This window comes from Diuraphis noxia, unplaced genomic scaffold (assembly GCF_037042655.1).
Source record: "Diuraphis noxia isolate RWA-SAM2 unplaced genomic scaffold, SU_Dnox_SAM2 contig0002, whole genome shotgun sequence".
Taxonomy (NCBI): domain Eukaryota; kingdom Metazoa; phylum Arthropoda; class Insecta; order Hemiptera; family Aphididae; genus Diuraphis; species Diuraphis noxia.
The window spans coordinates 76,279,001-76,304,320 of record NW_028301712.1 but is presented as its reverse complement, the minus strand read 5'-3'; the positions used below and the strand labels follow the sequence as shown (position 1 = coordinate 76,304,320).

Sequence of the window (25,320 nt, the reverse complement as noted above, 5' to 3'; positions counted from 1 at the left end):
CCAGCCGTGTGCATGAATATATAGATACAACAACATGGTAACGTGGTCTGTGTGGTGTCGTAAAAATTGTACAAACACTATACAGTAATATGCAGGTATATACCCTGCAAAGCTCTCCACGAAATATACAAATATCGCAACTAATCAGAGTCAAGAAAAATTATTAAAAAATACACACATGCGTGTATAGGTATATAGGTGTATAGGAAAGTCTAACTTAAGTTTAAAGGTTCCCGAAACGATATACATTTAGTATAATATTATACGTCGTTTTTTAAATGTACCATAATTGGTATTTAATTAATCGTACGCTTCCATATGACATACATTTTGACGAATCGAAATAAATATTATTTGGTACGCAAGTGGAAACTCGATAACTCGATTTTTCAACGGAGAAAATGTTCATGCACATAAATATGGTTTCTTCATAACACATAGTTATGCAAATAAGGAAGGTCTTTCTTAGTGTACGATATTAAAATTATTATACGAACATGAATGGGATTTTTTTCACAAAATAATAATATTCATACGTCCGTAACATGAGATCTTGATAATGAAATAGGTAAACACGACTACACAAACGATCGCTATGTACCTAAATCATGAACGCAGCACGTCTTCATACATAATATTATTAGTTATTACTTACCTATCAGTTTATATCTCGAATAAAAGTTGAATTATGCGATGTTAGCGCATGGATTAGGGAACTGTGCGCGGTCGTTTTTATGTGTTTAAATTATAATTTGTAACGTGATTATTTCAGATTAGACATCGCTATACGTAAAAAAAAAAAATAAATAAAACATTTCTACTACTTTATTAGAATAATATGTATATTAGTAAAAATGTAAAAAAAAGCAAAATGTTAAACGTTCGTATCGAGTTGCATATTATGGAATTATGCACAAAAATTAAACAGCCCAGTATATAAATAGGTGAGGTATTTGTTCACTGCAGTATTCTCGATAAAGTGTGGATTAAGTGACTCTTGAATGGACATCCTGCATTTATGTCGGTAAGGCATATCGACAGAGACGTACCTATACAATATTTACGGGGTGAATTATGATTATTGTTCCAGGGAATAATTTTTTCTATAATTGAGTACTTTAATTGCTCGGAATTCTCATCATGGTGGTTGTGCAATAACAGAAAAATGATTTATTCGTTTATGTCATATCTATGTACGACGAGTACACGTAAACGTAGGTACGTAATAAATTAAAGAAAAAATGTCAAATACACCCGATTGTGTGTAGTGCGTCCTATAACGGTTGTTTGCAAACACTACCTGTGTATTATAAATTTATTTGCTACATGATAAATGTATAATATCGATAAGTACTGCTGTTTATTTCCATCGTACACATAGACCGAAGTTCTTCCGGTTTATTTTTTTATTAATTTGAAATTTTCAAATAATTTCGTTATACTCCCTAAAAAAAAACGTGTATGTACATTATATAATGACAGTTTTATAATATTGCAAGTGTAAACATTAATATGATTATTATACGCTGACTATTTATTATTATTATCGACAAACTCGAGAAAAAAATTGGTATACATATATAAATACAACGATAAAAAAAATATCACAAAATAAAAACCACAAAACTTCAGAAATAATGATAACGATAAAAATTTTGATATTTTGCGTAGCTTACAACATTATTGTTATTGCTACAAATTTTTTTTACACGAAACTCACTTCTGTAATGGCTTTGAACCGAAATGCGCGTTATATTTCCAAATATATCATATCTATAACGCACGAGTTTGCGCCGTCCATGTAGTATAATAATAATAATTATTATTATTTGCGTACATATTAAATTATGATTATTATTACAATGTTTTCGACTAACGAAGGGTATGAGCGTGGTATTTTTTTTTTTGCTAATTCGTTACTTGTTTTTTTACACACAATGACACTAATCTGTTTAACACACACTCAGTATAATAACCTCGTTTTATACAAACATCCGTTGCACAACCACTAAATTAAAAACTGCGTTACATATATTATTATTTTATTAAACGTTCGCCGTTTTAAATTTTTTTATTTCGTTTTTGTCCGCCACGCGAAACTACAATATGTGTACTGGTATAGGCAGTCCATTGATTTCGAAAACGCTTTAATGTAGTCGAGTGTTGATCGAATAGAATTAACCTTATGATAATGGTCTATAGTATAGGTACCGCTGCAACTTTTAAAAATAAATTATTATATCGGTACGGGGGACAATTAATACTGCGAAATAATAGACAAACTGCTAATTATATGGCCATTATTTTAGCCAGTTATAAATCGTATACCGGATGTGGGAGTAATTAATTACAGTATAGAATAATTAATTTTGAAGAGTTATTAATTAATATGGTTAAATTGTAAACAATATTATACATAATATACACATTTTGTAAAATGTTATTATTGATTTTTAGGAGTATAGAAGGTATAAAATAGGAAATATCTATTTGGTATAGATAGTTACTTGAAAGTGTTCTAGTATAATAGAAATCTGATAATTGTATGATATACGGCAGTAGTTCGATTAAAAAATTAATTAAAATACTTTTAGAAATCGTTTCACCTAGGTACCTAGAATAATACATTAGGTACATAGGAAATATGCAATTAGGAATAATATATTTGTTTCAAAGTGTTATTATATGCTTACTATTTGATATTTCTAACCTATATAATAATATAATATAAAACGTCGATAAGATAACTGTTTTAAAATTAAGTTAATGATTAATTACAAATTTGTGATCATTACATCTTTAAAAATAATGATAATAATATAATACACTCGTGGATGTGGTAGATCTTATGCTGACTTTAGTTAAAAATATATTTACTCACAACTTACGATTATATTGATTGCAAATGCTATTCACTATGTATGATCAATAACGAACTAGGATAATATAGTTAGCATCTATAGTTGTAAAATATTGAATCGACTGCAATAATATATAAGTATGTCCATAAAATATACCGAAACGGTTATTTTGACAATCATTTTAGGATTTATAAAAATGTATTTTATTCACTTCCATTTAAAATGGCGGTCGTAAAAAGGAACAATCGCAATCGTTGTGATGTGTCGATCATTTATTTATTTTCAGGGCCCAATTCTTTTAGTTTGATTATCGTCGTCGTGCGAGCTGTGAGTTATACATATATAGCCCTAATGGCGTGGAGGTGCAGGGAAGCGTCCGTTTTCTTTTTATTCGATGTTGGCGTTTCCCAAACAATAAGTGACAATTAGAGTAACGCTTGTCGTCGGGCGTTTTCCTCTGATTAAGTTTTTGGCAACAGAAATATACGCTTGAACGGACGAGTGTAGGCGACAGCACGGTCGTGGAACAATAATAACATATAATAAATATCGATCTGCACCTTTATAGGTTATTGAGAGGTATTATACACAGCTCGTATTCGGTGTTAAAGTTTAGCAAAATACGATAATAATACGTAATATTATTTACGCAAACGTTAACGCATAAAATAATATGTATATATATAGGTATAGGTATAATCAATACGTGTCAAGTCGACCATTGCCAATATAATAATAGTACGAGCAGCATAAAATATACCTACACAGCATTATATTTATTTAAGTACGTATATGATAAACGCGCGCGCGTGTGTGTGTGTGTGTATGCGCATAGAAAGACTAAAAAGTGAGAGAGAGAAAGAGAAAGAGAGTGATACTCCGGCACAGCCTGAAGTGACGTACGCGACACACCCCAAAAGTTCGATACGACCCACTCGTTTCGTCAAAAACCGCGTTTTGATTTACGATCATCCCGTGTATAGTGGTTTATTCGAGAAATGGAAAACAACGACCTCGTAAATCCTGCAACGCCTACGTATTCAGTCGACTGTATACATATACCTATCATAATATTCGTACGATATTGTAGAAATCGCATGTTTAAGTCGAAACATGTTATCGATGACCCGAACGTCGCGCGAAAATCGAATCAAAATTATTACACTTATTATTATATTTTACAACGTCACATTTTCTACTTATGTGTGTGCAATGATGTGCATATTTCAGTATAGAATATAATAGTACGATATATTGTAGATAATAGTGCCTACACGTTTTGTTTCGGTCGAGATGGATAGTAAAAATACAATTCGAACGACTAATGCGTCGTGCGTTTGGAAATAGCTGTGCCTATTTACAGTAATTATATATATTATATGTTCGATGTTATACATTATTTGTAATCGACTGACTATGAGATTTGAAGCAAAATTACGGCGTATCTTGTAAATTATTCTATAAAAGGTGAATTAAAACAACTGCACCCTGTAGTCGTGTAGAATTAAAAACAAATAATAATGTTCAGTTGACTTCATAAACGAAAATCAAATCAGATTTTATTTATCATTCGATAACATTTTTACAGCTCACACATTAATACGCCTAATAAACATTTTGTTTCGTAACAAATTCAAATCACGCAGGAGAAATATTTTCAAAAACGTTAGTTATTTTTTTCAGAAACAAAGAGTGTCTTTCGTTAAAAGGATCACTCCGTATTGGTACTTATATATATGTGCGCGTACAGATAATATTATCACCATCGGTAATTCGTGTGCAACAACTGCAACAAAATATCATTGTCGTTAAATAATTGGTTATAAGTACCTGAATCTTTCAGTACCTACGTAATAACTAATAATAATAATAATAAATAATAATAATAACAATAATATAATGGATAATGATTATTATGCATGCGTGCGTTACTACAATATTATATACGCTGCAAGGATTTCGTATAATAATAAATAAACGAGTGCGCGCGCGAACACAACATAAATACATAATATATAATATATACATAGAATATAAGTATTGTATATGAGACGATGATGGTCAGAACGAGTTTGAAATCCAAAATTTTCAGTGTATCTGAACAGTCCACGCGGTGATAACTCGATTTGGAAATTAAACGCCTTTTTCCCGTTTGAATTCGGTACCTATATACGTACACGTATGTAGTTTTAATTTGCATCGATCGTTATTCAGGTATTTTATTCAGCTTGAGGACGAGATCCCTCCACATCGTATTATTCATATAGCTGCAAGGTAGCGTTAAAAAAATAACAAGACAAGATGTCGTTTATATTTTATGCAACGCGGTTATTATTATACGATCAAATTGCGGTTAAAAAATACCAATTTTTTATGTGTTTTTTTTTTCGTTGTTACATAGTATTGAAATCTCATACCAAGGTTAATTTAACAACAAAAAAAGCACGCTGAATGATTAATTCGAGGATTAAATGTAAATTGTGTTTGGGCAAAATGTAAATTGCATCGGTTCCACGACGAGTGGTTTGTATTGACCAGAGGGAGCCACAACAACAATAAGCGAGATGGTTACATTCGAATAGGAAAACGAAATAAAAAAAATCTCGATTATATTATCATACGGTCGCAATAGGTCTTAAAGGCGCATACACTTGATTCACATATATTTTAAATTTACATTAAAACGACAACCGTGCGCAAATATATTATGGGAACATCGCGTGCATATTATTAATTTCATAATCATATTCGTCTTACAATTCGTTAACAATGATTAATGTATGCAAATATTTACAATTATATACAATGCGTGTAATATGGATTTATAAATTGAACCATCAACGCACGAGTGTATTTTTAGAATACATTGAGTTGATACTTAGGAATAACATTGACGTCGATATCGAGTTGATGTGTAGAAACGTTTCAACCGCGGTGAACATATGACACATATTCAACATATTCTCCATAATACAGGGTGATTTAATTTTAGCGTGACATTACCATGTTTTCATTTACCAATGAGTCAAGTCAAATTCTGATTTTTCGGAATTTTTAAGAATAATTATTAAGGAACATATTATTTTCAAATAGAAACTGAGATTTTTGCTATGATTTAATAAGAAATGTCCAGTAACAATGCAAATTTTTTTTTTCCAAATGAGAACTAACCACTGCAAATTGTAAAAAAGATCATTTTTTTTTAAAACATTAATAATATATCTAAATATAAACTTGAAATTATCTCAGGATTGTTATAAAATGCCTAACTAAGACTACTATAGTTCTTAAAAAACAATGAAATATATAGATAAAGTAATACTTATTTATATTAATTATTATACCCAGACTGTTTTTACTGATTTTGAAATGTTATATAAAAAAAATAATATCGATTGCTATAATTTTCAAATCATCATAGCCATCATAATATTATTTATACTATAGATCAGTCGTTAATGAAAAATCTATAAGTATTTAATTCTTATATAACTATAGGTACGTAAAACTTTGAAAATCCCTTAGTTTGAGTAAATTCATTATTAAATAGAAATATATGAGACAAACATTCTAAGCAATCATTCAGTATATAGGTAATATTATAATATATTTAGGTCAACATCAACATTATCGACCGTGCAGTGTCCTTTTAATATTATACACATTTATTAGTGCGACGTACACGTATAAAATACACTAACCTAATCTAATTAATTTGTTACATTATATCAGTGAATCAGACACAATTTATAGTTAAGCGTATTATTGATCATAAGTACCTACGTATCCTACTAGACTATAATGCTCTCGTATTGCTTTTAAATCACGAAAAGTCAAAAGTGTCATCAATCATCATGGTCTCGAATCGATTGTAATAAACGTAAAAAACTAAATAATAATATGAATTATCCAATTCTCGTGTGATGCAGAAGTCGCATAATAATAAGTATATTATACTGCTTAAACCCGCGCAATATTAAACTAAGACTGAAACATTCGATAAACGAGTGGAAAACGGACTTGTTGCGAGAAATAACCTAAATCAATCTATGTCAAGAACGGTTCTTATGTTTCAATAATAAAGTTCTCGTGAAAACTTTTTTCGTCTTGTTCATGTCTTATTTTTTTTTTCTTAACAAAATTGGTTCTGCTTAAGTAAGAAAGTAATTTGTCCGCTCACAACATAATTATATTGTTTTATTACGTATTAATGCATTCGAGGAATTCCGTTTACATTGTTCGCATGATTTCATATCATACAGTATACACATTTGTAAAAGTGTGCAACTGCAAAGATATAATAAGTTATACTTATAACATCCGTCACGGTAGTTATTTATCTCTCATTTATTGTAGGTATTTTATAACTCGGTACACGCACGTGCCTATATTACTGCACCTCTGGCGCGCGGTTGGGTTGTTTAAATGTATTCTTTTTTTTTCGCGGAAGATTATGTGGTGAAAAACTTTATCGAAACTTTGCGAAACACTCTGATATTAACTGCTTTAATGCGCATAGCATTGCGTCAAGAAAGTTTAAGCAAAACGTACAATTCGCACTGCAAGTAAGACGTGAGTGCAATCGACAGATTAGCTAATCCCGTTGATAAGTGTGAGTATTAGAGAAGTGACTGCGTGTAAAAAATGTCACAATTCCGACAGAAAATATATAAATTGTCACTCTGTTTTGGCCGTTTTCAATGTCCACCGATGCACATCGAAATGTGAGTAATAGGTATACGTCATATTGTATGGTAATTATCTTTGTCGACCGCAGCTAGATCGGTGACTATGCAACTATATATAGTAAATCAAAAACAAAAATCTTCCATATCATACTATAAAGGTTGATGGAGCCCGCGTTACTAACAATGATTTGGAGGAAAAAACAAATCGAATAATTACAGGTATATAATATCTATTATATAGGTGTTGGTTATTGCCGTGAGAAACGTGGGCCTGTCGCGGTCGTCCGCACACATCGCCGCGCGTACGCTGTTCATTGAGAATAATAATAATATAATAAAATATATATATATTTTCATTATCAAACGGCGGCGGCGCCCTAAATTGTCCACTTCTCACTCTCTCTCTCTCTCTCTCTCTCTCGCTCTCGCGCCATCTCTCTCTACACCTCGCCGTCTCGACGTCGTCACAGTCACAGCCCGAAGGCGACGACAACGTCTTCAGTCGGCCCGCGAGTGTATGCCGCTGCCGCAACTGAAGACCAGTTCAGACATGTCGGAGACCCCGTCCGTTTCATTGTTATCCGTTTTTTATTTTTTATTATTATTATGATTATTATTTTTTTTTTTTTGATAATCTCCCTCTACCACCCCCTCCTCGAGTGTTTCATTGTTTCTTTTACAGTCATGAGGTATTTTCCCCCTCTTCCTCCACCCCGCGTTAACACATGCACAACCGCCGCCGCCGCCGCTTCGCATACTCACGCTTATTATTATTATTATTATTATACCTGTGTATATTATACTTCAGCGCCGCCGCGGCACTGGTCTGAGGAGAAGTTAAAGATAGGACAAGTAGAAGGTGGTGGGGGAGGGAGGAGAAGGAAAAGGAGAATAATAATAATAAGAGGAACGGATGGAATAAGAGTGTGTATATAATATATAATAAATATATATATCGAAGAAGAAGAACGAAGAGAAGAATGAGAAGAGTCATCGGTACGGAATCCGCGCTGCTGCTCGCGACCGTCAAAGAACTACGGCACACAATGATCGTCAACGTGCCTACATATTATTACGTATTTTTATAATATATATTATATTGTAAATATAGAGGTAGGTACCTACACAAGTATATACATACGATAATATTCTCTCGGTATATGGTGTATACGCCGCCGCCATCGTCGTCGTCGTCGTTCTTCTCTGGCCTCCCACGCTACGCAATCTTCCCTCCGTGATCTATAGGCCGCGCACACATAAAATACAATGTAGGTATACCAATATATATATATATGCGTTCGATATTATTATAATTTATATAATGTTTTATCGCATTCCTCGTCTTGTGCACACACACACACACACACACACGCATACACGTGCTCGAGCGCATTTTATATTTTATTTATATAATATATTATTATGTCGTGTATGTGCAGTAAAAAGTGTCTGTGCCGCGAGTATGTTTTACAGTTTAATTATAAGAAAATTAATATATCTCACGCGTACCCATACTATACTTGCTGCGGCTTATACGATGTATATTACACATCATATTATTATACGTTCGTCAGTTAAGTGATTGGGAATGTGTAGTTCTTGAGCATACGAACTGTCTTTACGAGAAATAAAATACAGCCATCCCTCGCATGACGCCCTGTCTAAAATAATCCCCACGAAATTTATAACTTTCTGCAGAAATAATATAAATATAACTAAAACTTTAATGTATTAGGTATGCAAATTATTCGTAAATGTTTACAAGCTCTATAAACAAGAATTTTCGTCGTTGTTTAAATAGGAATAGCTACATTATTATATCGTACGACAACATGCAATAAAGGTACGAATTAAATAGTAAGAATAATTAATTACAGTTATGATTTTTTTTCACATTTAATAGTGATATATAGGTATATAATAGTACCTACATTACGAATAAAATTAAAACTGTGTTTGCCAATATGTTATTACTTTTATGACTTCTGCATTGAATCCTAACGTAAAATTTTTTTTTTTATTACGATACGGAATACCGTTATGGCTTACACGATGATAACAGCTACCTGAAAAAAGGCTTTATAATATGTGGAGAGGATTATCCTCAACGGGTGACTCACCCGGGGGGGAGTAAGCAATGATAAGGTCGATTTGCACTTATTCTTGCGAAATGGCGTTCGGAAAAAATGGTAATATTCGAACTGCACTCATTCCAGTCATTTACATGAAATTAATTTATCTATGAACATTAGTCGACGGTTAGAAATATCTAAAGTTTACCGTTTTTTTTTTTATTATTATTATTATTATTAGCTCGAGTATAAAACTATTAAAGCTCAACGAGCTTAGTGTTTTTATTAAAATAATAAGTGGAATTATACATATATACATATATACATACATATATATATATATGTAGCTTGTTAAATAATGTTCTTTTTTTAAAAATGTATAGAGATAAAAATAAAAATGATTTCTTTTTAAAAACTAATAAATAGCTAGGATACAATATATAAAAATTTCATAGGTAAATACGAATTATAATCAATTATATGAAAACGTATTTTTATGTTTTTATTTTATTTCTAAATTAGTTACGTCATTGTGACGCAATAAGTCGATTGACTCATATATGCAGATATCGAATGAGTGATAAATTAAATGATCGAGTCGAGTGCAATTCGAAAATATCTGGCCTGCAGGGTAAGAAGTCCAACCATCACACCGTTAAGACGATATTATTATATTATATTTGTCGCCACAACAATAAAAATATATTCACATTCGAACAGCAAACGTATAATACTGCAGCCACTGCCAAGAGTAGATAATTTATATTATTATTCTGTTGGTTGAAACATTTAATCATTTCATTTCTTACTATTTTTATTATTTTTCTTTTTTTGCATATCGTGGTCGTGTTAAAAATATTACACACTAATAATTTATGCACTCGAAACAGCGCAACCGTTGAGCGGCGAACACAATCCGAGAGAAAATGTGCGACTGCAACTGGTCGTGTCCGTAGCGTGCAATCGTCGCGCGCATTTATTGCTGCCCCTGCGTGTACAACAACGACCGAAATGATTTCGCGGCCGACGCGCGGCGATAAATTCTTAGATTTATTGCCTCGACCACGGTAGTTGTAGGTATTACAGGTATTGTGTGTGTGTGGTGTGTGTGTGTGTGTGTATGTGTCTATACTGCTGCAGCAGTCACGTACGCGTAAATAAAACAATTTCGACGCCGCGTTTCATTTTACTCGTGACGCTCGTTAGAAACCTAATCACAACCTATTATAATATTATTATTTACCGACCGGTGGCGAAGGTTATAACGGATGATAGGGAGGAAACGTAAAAAACTAAATAATAACTTTCTGTTATCAAAAGAAAAAAAAATTATAATAATAATAATGATGGTAAAATAATGTCATACTATTGAATAAATAATTCTGACAATCGATTAATATAATATTATTATTATATATTAATATGTTATGCAATATTCGTATTCACCGCGCATGCAACGTGCAGTCGCAACTATATGTGACTGATAGAAAATCTATGAAAATGTCTGTACGTTTCGCGACGGTGACTGACAATCACCCGAACTTCCGTCTAAATACCATTATACAAGAGAGCTCATAATCTGTGGTGGTACAGACATGCAGTTTCTGGATCTCGCCTAAAAGAAAATGTTCCGTCAGTAGTGTGGTTATTATTTCTGCTCTCATATGGGTCAAAAATGTTGATGGGTTTGACGAGAAAACATTTGGGAGGGACGGCGGCGGATGCAACTCAGTTCCGGTTGGTTGGTCCCAGAGAATCGCATAGCAAAGACCGACAACCGATGGGATAAAAGAACAATTGCATATAATAATAATATTGTGTGTAGTACACATTACGACTGTGTTATTTGTTCAGCGAAAGAATTTCGCGACGGAAACGATGAAAACAATAATGTTTTAGAATATTACACGACGACCGCGATCGTGTGCCATTATTGTATCCATATATATATATATAATCATTCATCATTCATCAGTGCAGAGTGCCGTGTGATGTAGTACCGCGGCACAAACGCGCCCAAACTGTGTGAACGAACGGAATAATATTTTAATTACGAGAAATTTAATATTAGAATATTATACATAAATTAAGGGTCGAGGGAGATGGAAAGCGAGAGAGAAAGACAGATAATATAACCACGCGAGCAGATGACGTTATGCGGATAAATATTATTTTACCGTCGTGTCAGTGTCAATATATTATATATAAGCGCTTACGATATTATAATGACATATCACATATAGCTTATACAGGACACCTCGGCTCGATGAATAATGCAAAAGTATTACGGTAAACTGCGTACGGAAAACGCCGTGGTGTTTCCCATCGGAAAAACGGAAAAAGCCCGCACTTTGTGTTAAAGCAATATTTTTCAAATACGTCGTATTCGTATACGATTATTGTTAATTAGCCAAACGAAAAATACCGCAATAGAGTGTATCGTCTCATCGTAACCGATGACCGAATGAAAAATCAACAATTATAATTTTTATTAATATCATATTGCACTAAAGTCTAAAGAAATAGATAAATTATAAATATTCTACGCTATACATCATGCGCGCAGTGTCAGTGGCATATTTTTGAAGATTGTTCACGATGTCTGACGAAATATGATTTTATAATGTCATCATGGTAATAATTGGAACAATTTTTTCACTCAATTCATTAAACTTTTTTCCTGAAAATCAAAATCAAATTTTAATACAAAAACTGGAAATTCAATTATGGTTTTATCATCGGCTAGATTTCGTTTTTAAATAATTATTTTTTATCTACATTAACAAAATGTTTTAGAATTTAACTTCTGATTAACTATAACAGGATTAACGGGTGTTCCTCGTTCAGAAAAGGAATTTGTATCGTGACAGGATATTGTACTCCATAAGACCTTAAATGGTTTACAAAATCGATGTATTAGGACATTTGATCCTTATAAGTATATTATGTTGGTGTTTTTTTTTTCAATTCAGTGTATAATATGACGTCATATTAATGAGAAAATATAAGTATAAATTATTGTATAAACCAAAAACTTTGTTATTTATTTATCTAACTGAAGATATCTTTAGAGTTCAAAGTGAACACATTTTATGCATCATTTTACCAAAACTGAATGAAAATGTGAGGGGAATATTAAGTTTTAAAAGAGGTCTCTGTAAGACTGAAGTAGTATCATCACTTTATTTGTTTATTTTTTTTTCACTTTAATCTCGCCTTGTAAAGTGTGAAATACTAGCTGATTATTTTAGTCGTTATATTATAATGACTAAAATTGTAACGGAGTAAGTGCTTAATTGATTATTACTTTCTGTTATCAATATTTATAGCTTATAAATTCATATTTGTGATATAAACTTAAGAATTAATGTTTATTGTTTCTATATTTCGATAATTATAATAAAATTAATAAATACCTCAAATGTCAAAATATGATATCGATAAATATTTATATTAATATTAACTTAATTATATACCTATATAGCTATAATCACCTCCATATTATATCTATGATATGAAAATAAATTATTTAACATGTTACTATATTTTCATTTCATTTTTCCCAATACAAGTTTTCGTATTATCTCATGGCCGTTATCACTCGGCTGAATTCATTGTTATAAATTTTAATTAAAACTGTAAAAAGTTAGTTACAATATATTGTCAATAACATCTGCTATCTAAGTAACAAACTCACCCAATGATATATATTATGATTAATGAAACATATAAATGTGTCCATTTTGTCTCATATTTACCCCACTTATACATAGGTACCTACTTAAAAAATCAAGATTTTAATAAATTAATTAACACGGTAAAAAACGGGGTTGTGCATGTTTGCAGGTGAATCACCCTGTATACACACATATAATACATCACGTATATCTTAAACGCCTCAAGCCCAATAATCGTCATGTAGGTACACACGATTCAATTGTGCATGCTCTGATCGCGCGCGCATTGTTATACCGACCGAAAAGCCAAGTTCAATATATATATATATTTGTGTGTGCGCGTGCGTGCGTGTTTGTGTGTGTGTGAGAGAGAAAGGGAGTGTGTGTACACGCGATGACTAAACAATAGGTATATATGTTTTAAAACAAAAAGTTCTCGCGGTGTGTCCAAAACTTTGCCTCGGGCTCTGTTCTGGCTCTGTCGCTGTCTCTCTCTTCCTCCAACCATATCAGCTATATAATATGTGTTCATGTATTATAAATTCGAGATTCCGGTATAATCATCGACGAGACATTATATGTTTTTATTATTTTAATAACAATCTAATCGAAACGTATATCGGATGCCGATCGATAGGGAATAATATATATAGATTATGTATATATATATATAACATATACGTACTTATATCACACGTATTATTATAAACAAACCAATTTAATATCACGCTTGATGCCTGCTGTAGACAAGAAACTCCAATCGATTTCGTCATGCAATCAATATACCATTTTTAAAACAAGATTTTGATTCAGGCGCATTTGAGAATTTGAGATGGATACTTTTTTTTCCGAAAAGGTGTGCTTTAAGTCACTTGAATATTTTAATTTTATCACTATAGTCCGCGCAACGAAAACTGGCCGGTGACTGGTGTGACTCTAGTGGCAATTGTCAATAAGTGGTTATTAATCTAATTGCCGCGTTTTTTTAAAATTATTCGTTCACATGGTATATATTAATTAATTATTATACCAATCATGAGAGAAAATGGTTTATAAGATTATCAGTATAAAACATAATTTCAATACGTGATATAATATATATACAGTTTATTGATTGTTAATAATAATTGCAAATCAGTAAAAAAAAAATAATATTTTTACACATACAATAAAAATAAAATAATATTTATACCTATGCTGGCTATACTTAATATTTTACATTTATTAATAATTACGATCCCTCTATACAATACATTCCAGTTAAAATTATAATTATAAAATTAAAATTATACAGCTAAAACTGGTTTTCAACATCGCATAACAAACACACCGCGTGCGCCTATTGTATAACATCGCAGCGGCGACGCGTAGTTTGAGAACCCGCGGCTAGCGGCACGTTCATGGCGGGCGGGTTTCGGGGGTAACCGGCCAGTTTTCGTTGCGCGGACTTTTTTTTTTTTATAGTAATATCATACATTACACTGGTGCACATATACAGAATATGTGCAACATTATTAGGATATTTGACAAGCCGTTTTTTAAGGACCTTTGAAATGTGCTTTATAAGTGACAGATCCTTTGCTCCTCTGTCTACCTCTCTGATTGCGCCCGATATTACGGTTGAGTATTAATTATGTAGTATGGTTTTTAAAAGGTGTTCGCCTTAATTTTATTATATACGTAAATGTATTATAGACATTTACGTGGACTCTTCGTGGTGTTTGCAAATCAAAATTAGTCAGTTTTTTGTAACAAATTGTTTATTACTCCTTTCATACAAAAACCAATTTTCAATTAATATTATGCATATTTTTTTCTAACTAACCTATTGTAATAGTTAATTCTTACCTATTTAAACGCGTTTACGACGTATACGTGTTAAATATTTTTAGTGCTCACCATAACAGTGAATTTTATTCACGCGTTTATATTGTCACTTTTTAAATATTGTTTGCATTTATTCACGTTGGTCAATATATTAAAAAAAAAAAAAACTATCATTTTGCATTTGAATAGATTTTTATTAATTTATGTTATAGTAATGAAAAGAAGTCGTATAGAAACAAAACAATCAAAATCTACCTACCCACACATAAATGTAATGCATGTTTTGTATTTTATTATCAAAATTAAATGTTTTGTTGGGGCGTCATGATTGATGTAAATTTAATTGTTATTTTTGAAACGTGGAACGAGTTTTGTTTTACGAGTTAACTCTCCTCGTAAAATATTATATGTTATTCTTTAAAAGGTGTACAATATATTATCAATTATTATGTCCAATAGTCCACGATTCGCTAAATTCAATGAAAAACAATTATATTAAATGTGTAAGTGCATACTGCAGCCTAACAATAAATGTAATTTGCTTTTTGATTCGGTGTCGCAGGTGAAATACTTCTGTGGTCCTGCAAAGTGGAACAATCGTGCCCCGGCTACAGCTTCGTCGTCAGGTGCAGCCATGGTGCCAGAGAGCCAGGAAGTGTGGAACGTTGAGGAAGAGGACCTTAGCACAGCGCTGCTCACATCCAAGTTGACCAAGTTTTCCGACCCGGAAACTGCTGTTAGGGTGCGGGGACTGTTCTCAGACATGGCGCGGTCCATGTGCGCAAACTACACGACGACGGACTGCTGGAACGGCCGAGCGGTGGGAGAGTGAGTGCATTTGCTACAGTGGCGTAGTCAGAGGAGAAACTAAGGGTGCTGCAGCCTTCCAAAAAATTTCAGGAAAATTCAAAATTTTGATAAATGTTCTGCGAACTTACAACGACCGTACGTTTACAAAACACTAAAAGCATTTTTGAATTTTCCAGAAATTTTTTGGGAGGGCTACAGCTTCCCGGACCCTACTCTATCTGGCTAAACCACATAATTTTTATTAGATTTTCAGTCGATTGACTGTCCAATTTCATATTGGTTTTCATGTATTTTTTTTTACTTTCGTACAACAGCTCTCTATATAGGTACCTATAATCTATGTATCTTTTTTTTTTTTTTTTTTTTTTTATAATAAGACATTCCTAGCCTATAAGGCTATCTATATCTATGGATAAATAACATAATTTTTTTTGACTAATTTTAATATGATATAAGTATTTACAATTACAATTAAGAGCGATAATTACAGTAGTGACTAGTTATTTAATAGCATTATCGAATAAGATCGTGCGGGCGACCGCGTTTTAGTCGTCTAGCTGCTTTGAGGTGGTGGACGTATGTGTAAGTTGAAGTGTATTGAGCCAGTTGATTTTTGGAGTGAACTATGGAAATTTTCTGCTAGAGCTTTTATATGATCTTGAATTTTTATGATTCGGAGGTCTTTATGTAGATTTTCGTTGCGTATGAACCATATGGTGCGTTTGTTATTATTCTTAATACTAATCTATGTATCTACAATAAATGTATGCAATACAATAACATTACCACACCATACGTCCACACATGTATCGTATTTCGTTTTATAAAGGCGTACAATTCACGTTCAGCAGTTTTGTTGGTTTTAATATTATAGAGTGAATTTACCGATATAATTAAACTAAAAGGTAACAACATTTTTTGGAGTTTGTTGGTAATTTTTTTCCGATGTTTTAGGTGATGCTACTCTCTCAAAATTCAAATATCGAAAAATCGCTTCCTATACCTACATCATTAAAATTTCTTTTACCTCCCTTTTGAGTTAAATAACAATAATAGATAAATTCACACGAATATTATTAAAACTATAACGAAACTAAATGAAGCTATAAACTGAAGCCTCTTGAAAGTGGAAAAAACGCATTCGAATGAGACGTGCCATCTTATTTTCAGCGATTTTATTGTCCAGTGTAGTTTATCATACGATGGTATTACGAAATAATAATTTATTGATATTATATCATCGTATGTCCGAACGAGACTATAGACGCGTGTGTGGCAATTTTTATTAATAATTGTTGCCGAATTCGGTTTCACCGACGCAGCCGACCTTCGTGACTCGGGATTGCTGTCGATCTGTCTATTGATTTATTATTTATTTATTAAAATAATAATGGTTATCAACGCTACACACAATAATATATATATATGAATATTTATATAATTAATAACGATGTTATATTTTTATGTTGCATAGATATACAGACAACGTTGTCGGACCACTGTTGAGTGCGCAAATGTACAACCCGGAATTCGATTGGACGGCTTCCATCAACACACAAGACAACAAAGTGGCGGAAGTCATCGATAAGCTCAGGCACATCAGACAAGTGAGTAGTGCGATATATACTCACTTCGGTGTACATGATATAATATTATAATGATGTAGAAGATGCATTGGTCGTGTGTTATTCTCTTGACGATCAAATAAATTAAATACGAGGGAGGGATAGGAGGAAAATATTGTGTACTATTATTATTATTATCATAATATGTATTAGTCGGATGATAGATCGTTTAAAACCATTAACCGAGTGATAAACGTGATTTATTGACGCCGTACATGTTGATATTGTATAGGAAGCTTGTTGCGGGATAACGCCAATTAACGCACATAATATAATATAATAATAAATAATAACATCAATAACACAATATAGGTGGAATATAATAATAACATTATATTGAATTAGCTTGCCTTAAGTTTATGGCGACTGATATGCGCGGGCTTGAAGACAAAAAGTTAATTGTTTGTTCTAACTCTGATTCGGTTCTAGAAATTAATACGCTTTTTCAGCAGTAAGAAGATAAAAAAAAAAAATTTAAAAATTACCGATCATTAACGCTTAATGGTACTCGAGTTATTCCTCCTATATCTGGTGGAAATATATGATATAAGCTTTTTATTATATTGTTAAGAGGATGCTACACCCGCATGTGTTGTATCTGTCTTACCACGCGTACTATATAACAAATTTTCGTTCACTAGATTCAATAGTGTGCTATTAGTTTTGATATTAGAGTGAATTGACCCATTATCAAACTTTTAGGTAAGAACATTATCTGTGTTCTCATGTTGGTTTTTTACAATATTTTAATTTTTAATTGAGTTATGAGCATGTTAAGTGTGGATATTTGAAAATTTACATAACTCATTTAAAAATTAAAATATCGTAAAAAAACCAACATGAGAACACAGATAATATTCTTACCTAAAAGTTTGATAATGGGTCAATTCAGTCTAATATCAAAACTCATAGCACACTGTTGAATCTAGTGAACGAAAATTTGCTACGTAGTATACGCGTGTAAGACAGAGACAACACATGCGGGTGTAGCGTCCTCTTAACATATCTTCAATACAAAAATATAGACTATTAGAGTATGCGGAAGTAAGCCTCTCGCTAACCACATCGACCTGCTTCTATACCTGCCACTATAAACTCTGCTCAGCACAATAAATCTGCGCATCTTCACTCGACACCACACCTTTTTGACGAAAACCGTTTTTCACTATAATAGGTGTCACGTAGAGACGCCACGGCGGCATGCTTACTTGCCGGACAGAGTATTATATAATAGCACCGTTAAAAGTGATCGAATGAAAAAAGTTCTTGATTTGGGAAAACATTACAAGAAATAATATGCAAAAGATTAAAAAAATATGCGTGCCTGAATATCTAAATGTATAATTGATTAGAGTAAAATTATAAGGAATGTACGCACGAATATTTTTTTTAAAAGAGGAGATGGACTCCCCCTCCCCTCAATTCATGGTCTGTCGAACGATATTTTTCATTTTTTATCTAACGATTTCCAGACGGTGTTGAATCAATTGAGTTCGAGTCCACAGTCAGACTCGCTCATGGCCGACGAGGCTGAAGGGTCTGGCGAAGGCAGTGGCGCTGGCAGGGGAAGTAACTCCGGCTGGGACGACGACGACGACAACGCAGACTACTCATCATCGGGTGACGGTTCCGGTGAAAATCCGATCACAACTCAGTCGCCTAACTCCGACGATTCACAATGTAAGTATCGTTTTTTTCCACTATATATTACGTATGTACATCAATACATAACTACTTTTATTTTCAAAAAAACAAATAATTAAAGCTATAGTAGACATTTCAAAATAACTGGCACCAAACTATATGTATCGTGAAATTACACCATCTTATACGCTTAAAATCTTCCAATTAATCGATTTGAAAAATACATTTTACAACGGCAATCACAATATCCAGAAGAATTAACATTTTTAGCAATCACAAATCAAGCATCATATTTCAGCCATTATAACTGTGAATTATATTTAATCATTTTTCATGATTGTTGTTAGTTTATCTCTATAAATTCTATTTTTACAATATAAAATAATTTTAATATTTAATCGTGTTTCCACCTATCAAATAGAATAGATACTGCATTATAAATTGTAATTTGGTACTCTTGGACTTCCAAACAAGTTTTTTTAGTGAGGCTCAGTAATCAAACATACAAATAACTAAATGATAAAAGCTTATCATCGCACGGTGTATATGAAAATTTATTATTATTATGCAATCATTAGCGATAGTTAAATATTTAAACGGCCATGCACACGTGCGTTATAACAATAATAACACATCATGATTTTGATAGGTGCATCATGACAATAATTGTTTTATTCGATGTTTTAATGTTTTAATTTTTTTTTCAGTCAAAACGACTGAAAAATCGGGACCGGACGTAGTGATAAACGGCAACGAACCGTCGGGCGCCACCCCGTCTACACGACTGCACGCACCCCTATTGATAACGGTGTGCTTGATGGTCATCCCCGGATTGCAGCATCAGCTGACGAGGATATATTTTTAAATGTACTTTTTATTTTTTTGTTTTCGTCACGTTAAGTTATTATATTGTTGTTAAGTGAAACTTTGTTCTTGGATTTACTCGGCTTTTCTTTAGGGTACCTTTTCAAAAATATATATATATATATATATTTATATGTATGTACAATTTATAACACTTCTGGACACAATTAATCGTTTAATTATTTTAAACTTTTTTTTTCCAAAATGAGACTATTTTTTTAATTTGTCGTCATTATATATTTGTTTTTTTACGTCCTTTAGACTGATAAAATTTGTATTCATATGATATTATTTATGTGTAAAATGTTCTCTGTAGCCTATATATACTTGTTGTCGAAAACCAAGCGCAATAATTTATAATAACAATCGTTAATATAATATTATATATCTATCTATATATATATATTATAAACCATTAGGCTTATATTATTATACTAATACGTAATAACCCAATTTTTAACTTTGTCTTATAACGGTTTATTTGTTGTTCTCGAGCAATAATAATACATAATAATAATTTATATTTAAAAATAATGTTAACTTACGATAAAAAAAAAAAAAAAACAGTGTACATATTCTTTTAGTCTAGTTTTGAACACTTATCCCTAATAATCTATATACATTTTATTGTTATGCTCTACACACGTTTATTCGATGGAAGATTTTATATTTTCACTAGTTCCACACTTTTTTATTTGTAATTCTTGTTTTTACTTTTCTCACTCGTGGTGATATGATTTTTTTTTTATGAGTCGAGCTGGGGAACACACGATAAAGGCTAACTCTGCCCAACGATTTTCACGCCATTTTACGTCGTATGTAGGTACCTACTATATTGTCTAAAATTATACTTCAACACACGAACAAACAGTAAACAATTTATTAATTTAATAATAATAATAATATCATATAAAGTAGCTTATGTGTAGTACATAAGTATTATTTTATTATATATAGATCATTATTTAATCCAATCGTAATTTTTTTGTCGTCATTTCAAAATGGAATTGTTTTTTCGATAAAAAAAAAAAAGTTAGAACGAGTGAGAGAGGGAAATAAAAAAATTGTGACCCTCGAAGAACGTATATGGAAGACCGAGCCGACATAATATTTTTTATTATATATATATATAATATTGTTTATTTATTTTTTAAATTATTATTATCAGAGACACGTTTTTTTTGTGTAACGCGTTTTTTTTTTTACTGTGAGACGTAATATATATATGATATCGTGTGAATGTACCTATGATGTGTGCAACATAATATATTATATACTGCAGCAGACACTGCGACACCGATAACGGGATTGTGGGCACTGCACGCGAGTGTGGTCGTCATCGGATATTCCTCTTGGGCTTCCAGTGGGTGAAAGAGATTGCTAAATAAAAAAATAAAATTTCCTATATTTTTTGTCGTTGAACGTAATAATAAATTACAATAATAATAAAATATAGAAGAATGGGATAAATTTGTTAGGAAATTATGTTGTTTTGTACGAGAGTTGTTGGAGAAAAAAAAATTATTATATAATGATTAGCGGAAACTTATTATTATTATTTTTATTATTTACAATGTTTTCACGTATGTATTGCCTTAGTTGTATTTTATTTTTATTATTTTTTTTTTCATTTTGACGACTGTGATTTGTATAGTTAAGTAGGCAAATTTAAAAATTATTATTATATAAATTGTCTTTAATGTTTATTCATGCTAATATAATAAAATATATACTGTATAGTTATAATATTATGTATAATATATTATGATCCAATAAAGAATACAATTTTTAGACCATACACGTCATACACTATATAATATTATACTAGTCGAGTTCATGTTATTTTTGTTTTTCTGCGTCGAGTGAAAAATAGCAATATAGCTCGACGGACGTGACGTTGATAGAGCCAGTCATCGGGTAGGAATATCACGTAGTCACAGCAAGCAAGATTGACGACATCGACAACCCAAAGACAACTGCACAATTCATATATATATATATATATATTATATTATAATATTATTGTTCGATGCGCTGAATATATTATAATCATTGATATAGCAAATATCACACATCGCTGCCAAACTCTAGGGCCGTGAAATGAAATGTGCGAATTTCGGCGTGCCCGACTTCAGACTAGGTGGTTAGGTAGGAATAAATCGTTTTAAACGTTGATGCCATACGTCGATTATTGGAAACGATACCACCTTTAACCCCATCGGACGGTGATGAGTTTCGATTTCAGTTGCAGATCGCACTATCATCAGTATTGTCATAACGATGAAGATAGACCTTTTTTGAATTTCCAAAGTTAGCATTATTATAATATTATTGCAAGTATTTATAAATACTGTTATAGGTATAATATAATATGTTATAATATTATGACCAATAACAGATGAGTTGAACTGTGTACTGCACTAAGCGTAAATGATTTCTTATTTCTCGACGAGGAATATTATATTTTAATTGCTAATCAGTGCACATTCATTTTCCGCAATGAGTGACCAAATTGTTACGGTACACCCACACTGCACTTATTAAAATATACCGAAAAAAAAATGTTTTAATCGATTTTGTTACATTTATAACTATAAGACATAAAATCCATTGTAATTATTAGTTCGACACACAATATAAAATGATTCACCTGCAGTAAATTTAACAGTTGACCGGTCACCCTCTAAACACCCATTTTTATGGATCAAAACCCCTTGTGTGAGCCACTTATCTGCGCTGTCAATAAAAAGTTACTTCATTTGACCTAACGCGTTTATGTTAACACGTTCACTCAAAATAAAATAAAAACAATATAGTATGATCATAGACCAATTTGAGAAAACCTAACCGATACAGTTGGGTAGGCTTAATTGATATGGTGTGTCGTGTGTTATACTTAAACATATAATTTGTGATAATATTATAATACTGAAAATGACGATAATTCGTACCGCGTTCGAAAAACGATTCTGGGTTACTTGAAACTTTCGGAACGCTCTCTCTGCCTGACATAATAATCGTTCACAGAAAAAGATAAAAAGGATTTCGGAAAAAAAACCATCATCGCCAACTAAATCTTAATCAACTACATTTTATCTGTACGACGACGGTATACCTCTTTCTTCTATTTTTTATAGTTTAATACAATACATTCATGTCCTTTAGGCTTGTAGTCAGTGTAATCATTCGTTAGCGCTAAAACGTTTCGTAAGACGAAATCACCAATAATTTGATAAAAACAACAACCGATTGATAATAATTTATTCGAACGGCATTTAATTGGATTTCTAGAATAATAGGTATGAACATAAATTAAATTACATGACCATAATAAAACGCGCAGTTGTATGTATGTACAGCGGGATACCCGGGTTTTGTGCTTACCGTCCTTCTGACCGTGACATAAATGAAGTGCAATTTTCACGGTGCAGAGAGTAGGTCGACCAGAGGGGCAACGGGATCAAACCATAGGTCCACCACGGTCACGGAGGCCTCTTCCCACATGCTTTGAAATTCCTTGCTAAGTCGGTTATATAGTTGCACCAACTCTCGAAGCGAAATGACAGTCCGTACAAAACTAAAAACAAAGAAGAGGTGCAAGGTAACACAGTCGTGGGTTGATGCAGTCCCTGGACTCATTCCCGAGACCCATTTTACCAATCGTAATATTGTTATCAGCAGGACATAATTCGTCGAACAAACTTTCGGCTACCAACTTAAATATGCTCATCGTTAGCTGCTGCACTAGGCATCCACAACAAGATTAAGGAGGCACGTGCGACAAACACAATGTAATTTGCGACAAAGTTAAAAACTAATTTTGGTAGTTTGCGTCAATTTAAAATGGTAGATAACTAATCATATTAAATTGAATTTAAAATCATTCTCCAGTCAAATTTATTTTATTAAATAATAAAAATTCTTAAAATATACACATAAAATGTAATTTAAAAATGTATACGCTTATTGTAATATTATCGTAGGTACAAATTTTGTGTATAATGATATAATATTTTAATTAATAATAAAATACCAGAGATATTATAACTTATTTCCCAGGTGCTTATTATTATTGTATAAATATTTTATTAAAATTCATTTACCTACGTTTTATGTGCTATAGCGGCCTATAACTGATGTAAGCTCAGTAAGTTTATCAGCAAAATTCCAACTATTTAAACATAAAGTATAGTGTAGTACAGATTACATATGCCATTTCGTTTAACATCTATACGTCGTAACGTAGATTACCAACATTTATGATTAGATGATTACCTACCTATAATTATTAGCGGTGAAAATTACAAGACAAGACAAGTGCTAAAACTAGCGCAAAATACCATCTTTCCTTAACAGCCCTGACAACTGCAGTATTTTACAGTCTTCTGTGTTGGACTGCCTATATTGGAATAATACGCGAAATATCAATTCGATAATATTAATGTTTGTACCTACCACACGTCCACACGACTGAAACGTTTGAAAACGTTAACAATGCGAACAATTACATATTAGTACTACATAATATTTACAATTTATTACATATAGTTATTGTGTATGTTTTATTTCGCGTAAAACAAATGCAGTGCGCGATAAAACGTTTTAGTATCGAACGTGTAACGAGGTATCAGTTTTTCTTAGAAGGACAATAGTGATAAATATATTGGCCACGGGAAAAAAAACAATAAAATACTAGCGGAGTCAAACAATTATTATTATTATTATGTATTTTGTGTTCACTGGTGAGACATTGCTGACTGCTGACCACAGCTGGTGTGACTGCAACTCTATAGTGTTTAAATTTAATTTTCGCACGTGTATTGAATTATTGTATAGTTGTGCCGCCGAAAAGGGTCAAAAGTGACCAAAACCTTCCATTTATCGACGTGAATCACTTACCGAATGTCATTACTACTTATAACGCGTCGACAAGTCACGAACAATGTTTGCTTGATTCGATTTGCATAGGAATCATAAAACGTCAAAGTGTTTCGTATCGGCCAGTGCATTATACACTACACTATCACACGGATAATTAACGAACAGTCGCGATATTATTATATTACGTCGAAAACGTCTAGAAAATAGAAATGTTTTGCTCTGTAACACTTTACCTCCGATATTGTGGGACGTGCAGAACTATAAAATGATTCGATAATTAGGTATATTATAATTTGTCGTAAAAACATAATATTAATTGTTCATAACATAAAATTAGGAAAACGACAAGGCACACAGACATGTGTTCAAAA

General features: G+C 32.1%; 1 protein-coding gene across 1 annotated transcript in view; it reads left to right on the top strand.

Moving 5' to 3' along the window:
• dally (division abnormally delayed protein) overlaps window positions 1-21,866 on the top strand; it is a 92,555-nt gene extending 70,689 nt beyond the window's left edge. The window contains exons 5-8 of the mRNA XM_089219657.1: window positions 15,688-15,953; window positions 17,410-17,542; window positions 19,033-19,240; window positions 19,912-21,866. Coding sequence (XP_089075783.1) covers window positions 15,688-15,953; window positions 17,410-17,542; window positions 19,033-19,240; window positions 19,912-20,069 — 765 coding nt within the window. The 3' untranslated portion in view covers window positions 20,070-21,866. The remainder of the gene's footprint in view (window positions 1-15,687; window positions 15,954-17,409; window positions 17,543-19,032; window positions 19,241-19,911) is intronic.
• Window positions 21,867-25,320: the final 3,454 nt, after the last annotated feature.